We start from the raw sequence: 13,095 nt of genomic DNA on the forward strand, positions 1-13,095 counted from the left end.
CCAGTCATTAAGAAAGGGTGTTATAAATAATATGTGCTTTGGCTATGCTCTATAATTAAATTAGCTCAGTGGTTTTGTAAGAACCACCCATTATTTTCTGGCTTACAGTATGGAAAGTGTGTAAGGAGAAAGTGTGGTAGGCAGGGAGGAGAGAAGAGAATCTCAAATTTTCCAGGTTAATGCCACACAAAGTATAACTGACATGAATAGTGATTTCATGCTTCTAACACAGGAAGAAACTTGCTCATATTTATGTGAAGGCTGATACCATAGCATCAAACTGACCCTGTTTTGTCCTAGGAATAGTAAAGTGATCAGTATTGATCACAATTTATTGGGTAGATTAAATTGTGTTAAGGATTTGCCAACTCCTAAGTCTATATCATTAGTTACAAAGACAAATACATACACAGACACACTTCTCCATTTGGGTGCTGTTTCTTGGGTGAATTAAGCAAAGAAATTCATTTTATCGGTTTTCTTCTTGTGTTTAAAAAAATGACTGTACCATAAATTGAAGGGCAGCGGTTTTGTCTCTTGGGAGGAATGTACAAGCAGGCTAGAACCTCACAGGACAGAATTTGGGAAAGACAAAGGGCTCTTTGAGACCACAAACACAACTTCCTAAAGTTTAGCTGATGACTTTGTGTTGTCACATTAACAAACAGGTAGCTACAGCAGGAGCATATATGGCTGCTACCTGTCAGAAAAGTAATTCATCACTTGGACTGAGAGAGTCTGGCATAGAAATCTAACTGTGGTTCTTGTAAATATTCTGGGCCCGTGCACTGTGTTCTTTGCCCTGGCACTATTGAATCATGAAATCCTCTCTGTTTGTGTTCAACTGCTACAGATCACCAGCTTGGCAAAGGAAGGTTAGGCCACCATGATACTCATCAGGGCTATTTTGCTGTTCTCACTGTGTATTTAACAGTGACACACCCAAGTTTAGCTCTTGAGAACTGACGTAAGATAATCCTGTTGGTCCAAGCTTAGGCAATAGAGGCTCTAACTCTGTGGGGAGAGGTCTGCATGGGGAGGTCTGTAGGCAAGGAGCCCAAGATGAACTGAATCCTACAAGAACGCTGGCGTCATCATCTCAGGAGTATGGGCCTCTTTGTCCAATGTTGTGAGACTGCAGTGATAGTGGTCAAGGGCAGAGGTGAAAATTAAGAATGAGGTACATACTGATAATCATTTCAATTATACACAGGCAAGTGTTTTTTTAATTGAAAAATACAGTTTTCATACAATATATTCTGATCATGCTTGTCCCCTCTTCCAAGCCCTCCCAGCTCCTCTCTACCTCCCTACTCATCGCCCAACTCCTTTCTTTCTCTTTATAAAATACTCAACAAAGAAAAGTTTTAAAAAAGAAAACTCTTACATGCCCCGAATAAAAACACAAAATTGGAAATCAAAATATGTAAGATCAGCAAGACAAAAAAATTATTTAAGCTATATGAGACTGAAGGTGTACAAAAATACAATTGAGTTAAATTTGTGTTGGCCATCTACTCTGAGGTGTGGGGCCTGCCCTGCAGTGTGGTCAATATGCCTTAAGTATAACATTAGTGACCTTCGTAGCATTATTTGGAAGCCCCAGCTACATACAAGCATTACCCTGAGTGATGGGCACTCCCTCCTCCCCAGGGCAGGGCTATTGCTGCTTCTCCCTTGCACAGTCCGACAGCCCTTCATCCCCATGGATCTTGGCAGGCATCCCGACTTCCTTCACACCCTCTTCTTCTCCAGCATAGCTACTTTTTTATAATAATAATTTTCCCTGATCTTCAGAAATATGAAATAATATGTTAACAATCACTCCCGGTAATTGGCTCCAGGTAGATCACACACTGTACCCACATAAGAGCTCTCTGGATTCACAAATGAAAGACACACACACACACACACACACACACACACACACACACACACCAGCTAATTTTGATATGCATTGCCTAGCTCAATGGTTGGACACTTCTAAACTTCCCCTCAGCTAGCACACACTTTACTCTGATATTCCTGGTTTAACATCTTCTAAATCTTTATCTGTGCTGCCCTGTGCAGCCCCACCCATAGGGCCTCATTCCCTTTCCACCTACATTGCTGGATGCTTTCTCTCCTGCAGCTCTTAAATCTGATCCTTCTCCCTCTGAGTCACAGTGATTCTCCTCTTCTTCCTCTGTCTCTCTCTCCCAGTCCCATGCTCACACAATCTAGAAGCCCCGCCCTGTCTCCCTGCCCAGCCATTGGCTGTACAGTAATTCTTTATTACCAATCGAAGCCAGCTGAGGGCAGGGACCCACAGGTCTGGAAGCCCAGCTCTGGGGAGCTGAAATAAGACAAAGCATTAGAACCAATTCCCAACAAGGAAACGTTAAGCAAATGGGCTAGATTTCCATAAGAACATATTATCTAGATTGACAGTACAAAGGAGTCTCTCATTAGTCTTTACAAATCACTGTAAAAAAAAAAATTAAAAGAGCAAGCTGTTAAAGGAGGCAGAACAGGAAAGGGTGCTTCTGACAGGAAGCATCAGGTGCAGGTGACCTGCACAAACTGTAGCTAATAGCCTTATTGTCACAAGATTTTGAAGAATTCACTTACTCTGACAGAAGGACATGCTAAAATATTTATCTGTATTTTCTATGTTATTGTTTTTGTTTTGCATTGTTTTTGTTTTCCTCTTTGAGACAGAGTTTCTTTGTGTAAGAGAACCCTGGCTGTCCTGGAACTCAACTATAGAACAGGCTGACCTCCAACTCACAAGGATCTGCCTACCTCAGTCCCTCCCCTAAGTGCTAGGATTAAGGGCATACACGGCCATACCCAGCTTTTATTTATATTTTATAACACATAAAGAAAGTGGCTGGATATATGAAACTGTTTCATTAACCATTTGTAGTGAAATGAGATTAAAAGATAGAGATATGCGGATGTGAAAGTGTTTTATAAATTTGGTTAGTTTTGTAAGCCTATCATCACTGTCAGAAGATGAATATACTCAGCCACTAAAAACAGTGTGTGACACATTCTCTGTTTGGAATCCTCAGGGCTTGAAAGGACAGCCACAGAGACACAGGTACAGAAAAGTTGGGGTGGGTGGGTTGTAGTTGCTCTGATGGGGGTGTGCCTACTGTGCAAACCCCAAAACAGCATAATGGGGCAGTTTAGCTGGTCTAGGGAGGCAGTCTCTTTAGGAGTGGCCAGAGGCATCAGGGAAGGGAAGGCTGTGGCTGCTAGTTACTGTGCACACTGGTCTGTCATTTGTAAACCCTTGTACTTGGACCAGAGGAAAGATTTTGGCAATTCTTTGAGCTGAGCCCAGGGAAGGCTGAGGTACTGGGGCCCTTGAAAGTATAGCTCTGCAATACACTTCACTCAGGACTTCATCTGCTTCCACACTAGACTTTGTAGCTACTAACTGAATCCAGCTATTCTAAGTTCTGAGGACTCCTAAAGCTGCTCAGATGAGGTACTGTACTGAGTGGAGCCCTGTCTCAATTTCCCAGGCATCTCTGGCAGGCTGCAGTGAGATGGGACAGCAGCACAGCTGACCTCAGCCTGCCTCAGAGGGACTTCAGCTTCACTGTCTTTCACTTGATAAACAGATAGGATGAGAGAGGAGAATAAGGAAGAAATCTAAATCCTACCGCAACTGAGAACAGAATCACCAAGTCACTCGACCTCCCCAAACATCAGGTTTCTTATCCATTAAATGTGATTCAGATTAAATATGATGACGAATTTGAAAACTTTTAAAAACTAAAAATACCAAAGAAATAAAAAATTTTTCCATGCTGAAGGTCAAAAACATTAAAAGTTGCATGGTAAAGACCAAGTTGGAGTCAGCTGTCAGCCATTTGTAAGTTTTTGAGTGTTTGTGATAAACTGGAATAACATATGATAAATAAATCTTAAAAGACCAAGCTGGAGCGTCACCCCAAGGAAATATGGATTTCACAGATGAACAAACAGTGTGCCCTACTTTGAAAGGGCAAGGACAGGGTCTGAACTGAAAGCCAAACAAACTTTAAAGAAACTAGTAACAACAGATGAAGTAACACTGGCCTCACACCAGACCAAACTGAAGCTTTAAGCCCACGAGAGATCAGGAAAAAGAAATTATTATGGGAAGTGGAGTCCTCAGGAGTTTGCATGAGTGGACAGTGTATGCAGCAGGTGACCTGTTCCCTGGGCAGCAGCTCTAAGGCCTGGGCCTGCCTTCCCTTCCTGGAGCAGCTGAGACATCTAATACTGAGCAGTAGAGCTCTGTGGCTTCTGACACATGTGGTAGTCAAGCAGCTACTGATTATATCACCGCTCCAGCCAGAAAACCCAGCTATTGTATCAAGGATGTTAAAAATGGAAAGTGCACCACAGTTGTTGGTAGCTTTCTCCCCAAGCATTTCAAGAAACTTGGAGGCCAACCTTTGTAATGGTGCCAATTATGCAATGGTCTGCAGTAGGGGTAAACCATGGCCCCAGGAACTCAATCTACAGACTTTTAGAAATGCGGCCATGTAAATTTCTCCAATGGAAACAGCTGGAAAAATAGAGAGATTGAGCCCATGAGGACATCAAAGGCCCCATTGTGTGGAAAAGCCCCCACACAGGAAAATGTGTGGGCCTGACTCCTTCCACTCTGGAAGGGGAGGCCCGAGTTGCTTGGACTGGGATAAGATGCTAAAGGTTTGAGAAAAGAGACAAGGCATTGAGGCTGAGAGGTTATTAGGTAGAGGTCCCTCACAATGGCATGCTTACTCTGAAAACACAAAAGGTGACAACGACCAGGAGACCTGTCCCCATCCTGCTTCCCTTCAGACATGCTACCCATGCCACCATGATGCCAGAAGTTGTCAACTTACTGCAAGATACATGCAGAGTTTTGTGTTGTTTTCTAGAATACCGTCCAATGACTGAAGAACTATCCCAGAACCATTCTGTTCTTTGTGAACTACAAGTCAACTTTCCTATACGGCTTAGTCTCCCTGCCTTCCACTACCCCCAGCATCAAATTCCACTTCAAGTAACTATTTGATTTGCAAAACTCTTTACATTGCCTGGCATCCACCATGACGCAGGATGTTATCTGTCTCTGTCCAAGGATCAGGGATAGGAAGACAGATGGTACTAGAGTAGATTCTAGAGTCAGAACATTCAAGTTTCAGGGATCAGGGAGCAAGGATTGTATAGCCAGCTCCTTAGCCATCTCATCACCCTAGATTCTCAGTTTTCGAATCTACAAAATGGGTAGGTGTGTGGTGCCATAGGTGAGGCTTAAGTTGATTTGTGTATTTACACATATTTTCTCCCTTTCTATGTACTCCAGGGTGTTTTAGATGGTAAACATCTGCATAAAGACTAAACCAATTCAAGTTATTAAAACTGGAGACATTACAGGCAGGCTTTCTGAGAAAAATCCCATCTCTACCAGTTGATTTGGAACTGTGTTCCTATTTCATCACTCAGCCAATGCATTTCACTGAGGAAGAGGAATCTGATGTATTCTATTCAGCTGACCCCCTGAGAACACGTGGGAATATTCCCTAGCTAGTACTCTCAGAGTGCCCAGGTATGTTTAGGATAAATCCAAATCTATTGAAGAAGGGAGAAGGAGGCTGGCAAGATGGCTAAGTGGTAGAGGCTAGTGGCAGAGGTAGGCACACAGACTGGATGACTTCTGGGTTTAGATTTCTGAGTTACACAAGGTGACAGGAGAGAAGGGACTAGACTTGTCCTCCACAGGTGTACTGTGGCACACATACTCACAATATATGTATACAAATGCACGTACACATACACACAGGCATACATGCACACACACACACACACTCATATACTCACACATGCACATAAACATGCTCACACACATACACACATATACATACACACATGCACACAGGTGTGTGTACACACAAAAAATATTTTTTAAAAATGAAAGTGCAACTAGAAACATAAAAATAGCACCAACATCCTTAGATGCAACCCTTCCTGAGAATTTGTTGGACATCATACTTTTTTTTAAAAGCATAATAAACATCAAGACACTTAGACACAAAACATGTTAAATTTAAAGCAACAACAACAACAACAAAGCCCAACAAGCATTTTCGGTGTCCTTAGCTTTCTATTTCTCTGGCTAACAGTATGAAGCCATCTATCACCTTGTGTGCAATTAGCTCATAGTGTAGATAAGAAGGTAAAACCATCTTGCAACAGGAAACCAATATTCTTCCTGTCTAATCAACAAATCTAAAAGATTTATTCTTTCATCTATCTCCTCTTGCGTTTGTCCACCACAACAGGCTTACAGGTTCAGGATGGTTTTGACAAAGAGATCATTTTCATGAGTTACTTTTTTGTCTCCACCCCAGAGGAAAATTTGTTTCATATAGAAGGCGTTCATTGTATGAATTAAAACTGCCACCTAAGTGTGGGCTAACCCAACCCAGAGGGATTTCACCTAAATCCATTCAGTCAGTGTATGGGGGTTTAAAGAAATTCCAGAGAGTCATCAGAAGAGGAAAAACAAAGGTAATGCTTTCTGCCACACAGGTAGACTCTGAAAATATGTGTAATATGTAAAACACTATGACACCCCCATGTTATTTTCCAGCATTAACAGTATAAATTGCCTCCCATGCTGAAGAGCTGCCTATCACCCCTGCTAATCACTCCTCAGGGACCTCAAGTCCTGCAGGCATGTGCAGCATGCAGCTCGCATCCTGTGTTGCACTGACACTTGTACTCCTTGTCAATGGTGCACCCACTTCAAGCTCTACAACAGAAGCACAGCAGCACCTGGAGCAGCTGCTGATGGACTTACAGGTGCTCCTGAGCAGGATGAATGTAAGTGCATGGCGATCACAGCTACAGCACTACCTTTAGTTTTTGTTTTTGTTTTTGCCAAAGGTTGTGTTTTAATAACAATGTGTTATGCTTTCTCAGAATTACAAGAATCTGAAACTCGCCAGGATGCTCACGTTTAAATTTTACTTGCCCAAGCAGGTAAGTGAGTTTCTATGTTCAATTGGTACTCTGATCAATCCAAAGTGACATTTGTGTGTGGACTGATCCAATGAATACTACCTCATCTGAAGAAAATACGTTTCTTCAATATCTCTCTGTAAAAAATCTTGACAATAGTACTTCTTTTAAATGGTTTTCTCTAAAATTTTCCATTGTATTTTTGTGTTTTGGGAAAGAGGGAATGAGAAGAAAATGCAAGATAATTGCATTTTGATGCTGGGATAATTTAAAGATTGTTGATTTCTGTTTTATGCTTGTCCTAAAGGTATTTGAGAAAGATGCATTATTTCAGCTTATAAAATGTCAAGATTGACTTCAGAGGGTCTCATTTCACACATAATTTACTGTTTTTAAATGATTCATAAGACTGTATTTTTGAGGAACAGAATAACCAGTATTCAGATTCTAGGGCTGATGATCTGAAGTGGAGCCCCAGCCCTGCTAGGGCCTAGTGCTCATGGACTCAGGAAGTTGCATATGCTCATTCACCTACTTACATAAATGATAATTGCTATGCTTATCGCTTGTCAGGTTTCAGAACAATGTCTAGCCAACAGCAGATAAACACACTATTAGTGATAGATAGTGAAGAAAAAGTCCGAGATGTATACAACAGTTTTGGATTTATACAGTCTCTTTTTAACCTCTGTAGAACTGTAATATTGCTATGTGATACTATCTCTCAATATTGAAAGGTTGTTTTGTGTGTGTGTGTTTGGTCTCCTTTGGAGGCAGAACGTTGTATGAAACAAAACAGCTTACCCAAGTTTCTAGCACTACATCAAAGGTAGAAATTTGCTCTAGTCCTGACAGTCAAAAGAAGATGGACAACTTTGGTGCTAGAAAGAGCTTGTTCCAGGATAAATCCAAGCTTAAAGCAAAATGGGATCTAAGGGGACAAAGAGGCTGCTGTAGACACACTCCTACTGAGTCAGGGCAACTTTGCCTCTAGCTGTTCTACAGGAGACAGAGAGGAAAGGCCCCAATTGTTCTTCCAGCTTAATTATAGTCACAAAATTTTCAATTCCAACAATAAAGAACTAGAGAGTTCTGTGAGGGAAGGAACTCCACACTGAATACCCAGAACACACCTTAACAAGTTGGAAGGCCAATAGTAGACAAATCAGGAACTATGTGTTGTCTTGAGCAAACCTCTTCCTCTACAGATTGTTAGAGAGACAACAGAGATCACATTAATTTAGAGAGTGGTGAAATTCCTAGAAATCTAAGTTTTAAAATAATTATTGAAAACAAGAGTAATGTGGTAAATTCTGCTGATGTTTTCATTTAACTTCCATTCAGTCTGTATGTAAGATTTTAAAAACAATAGTAGCATATAACTCAAAGTGTGTGGTTAATGAAAAGGAGCAACTGACTGGGCGACCTTGCTCCCCATTCATGTGGCTGTGGGAAAGACACAGACTGTGAGACTTGGTAAAATGCAGATAACCCACTTCACTGTAGACTTAAAGTGGCTGACTTTATGGAAATCATAGTATGCTATAGAAGTAGACAATATTCTTCTGTTTATGTATGTAAATATGCATGATGTATTTAAACATTATTTCAGACATGTATCAGAAAAATTCTCTCAACTGTTCTGTCCAAATATTTTTATTTTATTGGAACAAATAGATTTCAATTTATTTATTTATTTATTCATTTATTCATTTATTCATTTATTTATTTATTTTATGTGTGGAGATGCATCAGTGTCACAGTGTAACTGTGGAGGTCAGAGGAACAAAATATGAAAGTTGGGTCATTCCACAATGTGGGCGGGTCACTGCAATTGAACTCAAGTCATGAAGTTTGGTAGCAAGTGCCTTTACCTCTAAGAAGCCATCTTTCTAGCCTTGACAAATGGGTTTTTTAAAAAATTCATCTTTAGTAATTGCAGAGAAGTATAAATTTAGGAAAATATTAAATGTGTCTTCCTTGGATATCTTGACACTCATCATTCAGGGCCATGATAACCTAATTTGTAAGATTTGGGTCTATGACAGTTGTCATTCAAGGATTCCTGTCCCTTACCATTCTGTAATTCTCAACTCTGTGATTAGATACTAGAATGTAGAATGTGAACGTTGCAGATTTCTTTCTAGATTGGAACAATGGTCTGAATTTGTGCTATGCATTTTGGTAGGGAAACACAGACTTTTTACAAAACCTAGTGAAGCTAGAAGAACTCACTAGAGTGGCCTAATCATAGTTAATATGAACCTTATGGTTTTGCGCTCTTGCTCTTCTAGATTTACGGCATGAATTACTTCAGTCCCTCTTTACACTGAGAATAGGGAGTGGTAAAAGCTATGTGCTGCCTACTTTTTTTAAAAAAAAAAAAAGATTTATTTTTATTATATATAAGCACACTGTAGCTGTTTTCAGGCACACCAGAAGAGGGCATCAGATCTCATTACAGATGGTTGTAAGGCACCATGTGGTTGCTGGGATTTGAACTCAGGACCTCCAGAAGAGCAGTCAGTGCTCTTAACCCTTGGGTCATCTCTCCAGCCCTGTGCTGCCTACTCTTGATTAGGGAAACTGTGGATTAACTTCTCTGGCTCTTCAGAATAAGGTGAACTGAGCTGATGGTTAAGGTTATTACTCCTCTAGGCCACAGGATTGAAAGATCTTCAGTGCCTGGAAAAGGAACTTGGAGCTCTGCAGCGTGTGCTGAATTTGACTCAAAGCAAAAGCTTTCAATTGGAAGATGCTGGAAATTTCATCAGCAATATCAGAGTAACTGTTATAAAACTAAAGGTAAGGTGTTGCTTTATTTGCTAATCTGGAGATAAAATGGAGAAGAAATGCATTTTTAAGTTGCATGCCATTTCTGGTCTTTGTTGGGTTCCGTGCATTTAGTCAGCCAAAGTTTAAAGCCACTGTGCAAGTGGCTCTTTCTACTGCAGGATGATGCTAGAATTCCTACCTGTACCATCACCTGCAAGGACACTGGGAGCATCAATACCTTGCTCCCTCCCACACCAGCATAGAACTGGTTGTGAGAGAAAGTACTGAGTTTTCCACAAGAAACAAGCACCTCTTACTGCTGTCACGTTTATCAGATCAGGAAAATTATCTGAACAGTTTTTTCAGAGAAGTTGTGCTGGTATTGGTAGATGAACAGAGAAATTTGTCTCAAGAAAATGGCAGCCATTAGAATGGACAGAGGAGGACAGAAGAGCCCACTTCGGGGCTTTGTTTTTTAAATGAACAAGAATCATAGACTCTGATGAGGCAGTAGCAGCAAGCCTCCAAAAGGGTGTGAGCTAGTCCTTTCCAAACCAAAGTCACATTTTCAGTGCACTATATCCCTTGGAGGTTTTTAAAGCAGGCTGAGAGATACGTCACCTAGATGCTGAAAGGCTCGAGTCGTCATCTATGCAAAGAAGGTGTTCTAACATTTTTTAAAAATTAAAAATTCAAGATATTGTAACATTGAAGTATCTATGTAAAGAGGGTATATAAGACCATGGCACCTTATTTAAAAAGGCATATTTATTTAAAAGAAATAATCTGCCTCATTTGACTTACAAGGAATCAGTCAGATTTGGAAAAGCCATCCCATAAATTTGTCAAAATATTTCCTTCTCATCTTGTCACCTAAAAACAGAATTAAAATATCTCCTTTAGCAAAGAGGGTTAGCTTCCAAAAAGCTAATCCACAGAACAAATGTATAATATTTACACATGTACAAACTTTGTGATTCTTCTGCACTGATATCAGGTTAAGTATATCTATTTATAACAAAGTTCTCAAAATTTCCCCCAATAGATGCTTGTCCTAACCTATACTGGGTTATTCCCATTCTGACTTGGGGGAAAGAATAGAATAATAGAATCTTAAGATTTAGCAAAGAATATATAACAAGTATCATTTCTTCGTTCCTAAAAGCCTAAATTGATGCATATACACTTACCGGGAAAAAAAAAAGGCTAAGCAATTGGATACTACGGAAGTGTTCAGTGTTTTCATTCAAATGTTCATTTGTACTCAACTTGGAAAGCTTTATTTTGTATGCTATTATTATTTGGTATCATAATAAAACATAGCCCAATAATTTTGATCATTCAAGAAATGCATATGTTTAATATATTTAACCAGTGTTAAAATAAATGCCTAAAAGCTTCAGTGAAGAATAGCTGTGTGTGAAGTGACGACCTGAAAATGTTATCCTCTTTTTCAGGGCTCTGGAACCGAGTGCCAGTTCGACGATGAGCCTGCAACTGTGGTGGAGTTCCTGCGGCGATGGATAGCCTTCTGTCAGAGCCTCATCTCCTCGGCTCAGTAATTTTGTGCCTCCTGCTCACAACACACAGGCTTCCTATTTATTTACATATTTAACTTTATATTTATTTTTGGATTATTGTTTACTATCTTTTGTAACTACCAGTCTTCAGATGATAAATATGGATCTTTAAAGATTCTTTTTGTAAGCCCCAAGGGCTCAAAAGTGTTTTAAACTATTTATCTGAAACTATTTATTATATTGAATTGTTAAATATCATGTGTATGTAGATTCATTAATAAAAGTATTTAGAAGAGTCGATGAATATAAATAAGCTCCGGTGTCTGTCATTTTTAGGACAGCACAGACAGAGTTAGCACTAAAATAATTCTCAGTTATTCCTGTGAATTCTATGGTAGTCAGTATGTTTATAAGAACCACTTTCCCCTAGAGAAGTGGGTAAAATAAGACAATAATTTCTCACATTTCTTACATTTTTCCTTTTAAGTACTGATTGGATCTTTAGTTCTGGTATAAGAAAAGCTTATCAGGATATATTTTCATTTCCTTTAAGTTTAAATAGTATACTAAAGAACAACAACAACAACAACAACAAATAAACCCTTTGTCGCAGTCTGCTTTATGTTGTAACAAAACTCCTGAGTTTTGATACTTTTTACAAAGAAGTTAAGCTCACAGTTTTGGGTGTTCAAGAGCATGTGAGGATCTTATAGCAAGGTGGTTTCACAATAGTGGGAGTATGTGCAGAAGACAGTGTGTGTGTGTGTGTGTGTGTGTGTGTGTGTGTGTGTGTGTGTGTGAGAGAGAGAGAGAGAGAGAGAGAGAGAGAGAGAGAGAGACTTATAGCCATCTATTCTTGCAGGAAGTAGTCCCATCCAATACAACCTGACCCAACCTCCTGAAACAACATTTATTCATTTATGGGGTAATCCCTGGGCCATAATATAATTACCATGCACCAACCCTGCCATTTCATACCACTTTCATACCATTACACTGGGAACTACTTTCTATCCCATTTCTATCTATGAGTCTTTGGGGAATAAATCATAGCACATCTCACAGAATAATGTGTCCTCTATTGTTTAGCACTGCCTGCATTTAAAAGCCTCACCTAGATAAATAAAAAACTCCTCTCCTCTTCCTTTTCATTGGGTGCTGACAATGGCTACTAAGATGCAGAGAAAGAGCTCCCTGCCTTTACCTGTGTCTCTTGGCCACAGAACTTGTCTTCTCTCAAGGTAGTTTTATGGGTCTATTTCTTTGTGGATCTTACCTTTCCTTCCATATCTCCTTTAAGGTGGTGGAACTCGTTGAGTTGTTGCCAGCTCTAGGGTACCTGTGCTATCTTTTATAGACTCCTTGTATCTTGACCAAAACTTTATAAATCATCCCTTCTTCTTGGGAATGCCATCTGTTTTCTGCTAGGACTCAAATGTAGTAATTGTATCAGAAATACCACCAGGAAATACACCACCATATAGGACTCTGGAATTGTACTGATTATATATTGAATGAGAACAGTAATAGCTGTGTATGTCTTGGTACATGGTATGTCTTGATTTCATGGTGTGAAACAATGCCATTAATATAATTATTTATATAATCTGACATTTACCTAAGGTACTTTAAATAGAAAAATGAACACTTGAGTAGGAAATACTACATGTTACACAAGTCCTAACCCTGAGCAACAACTACAACAGAACATAAACTATAGGTATCCAGAGCAGACCTTAAAGCAAGAAGAGCAGAAATAGGTCATGGTTTTATACTGATCAAGATAACATATCTGTTTTTCCACAAA

General features: G+C 39.7%; 1 protein-coding gene across 1 annotated transcript; it reads left to right on the forward strand.

Moving 5' to 3' along the window:
* Positions 1–6,693: 6,693 nt before the first annotated feature.
* Il2 (interleukin 2) lies at positions 6,694–11,388 on the forward strand. Its single transcript, XM_052178772.1, has 4 exons — positions 6,694–6,855; positions 6,955–7,014; positions 9,652–9,798; positions 11,226–11,388. The coding sequence occupies exons 1-4, from the start codon at positions 6,709–6,711 to the stop codon at positions 11,328–11,330; spliced, it is 459 nt and encodes a 152-aa protein (XP_052034732.1). The 5' UTR covers positions 6,694–6,708; the 3' UTR covers positions 11,331–11,388.
* The last annotated feature ends 1,707 nt before the right edge of the window (positions 11,389–13,095 follow it).

This window comes from Apodemus sylvaticus, chromosome 4 (assembly GCF_947179515.1).
Source record: "Apodemus sylvaticus chromosome 4, mApoSyl1.1, whole genome shotgun sequence".
Classification (NCBI taxonomy): Eukaryota; Metazoa; Chordata; class Mammalia; order Rodentia; family Muridae; genus Apodemus; species Apodemus sylvaticus.

Bases quoted from the DNA above. Each gene is read 5' to 3' on its own strand.
- Il2 (XM_052178772.1), top strand. From the start codon at position 6,709: ATGTGCAGCATGCAGCTCGCATCCTGTGTTGCACTGACACTTGTACTC. The intron at 7,015-9,651 runs GTAAGTGAGTTT...TTACTCCTCTAG, and splicing joins AATTTTACTTGCCCAAGCAG to GCCACAGGATTGAAAGATCT. The intron at 9,799-11,225 runs GTAAGGTGTTGC...CCTCTTTTTCAG, and splicing joins TAACTGTTATAAAACTAAAG to GGCTCTGGAACCGAGTGCCA.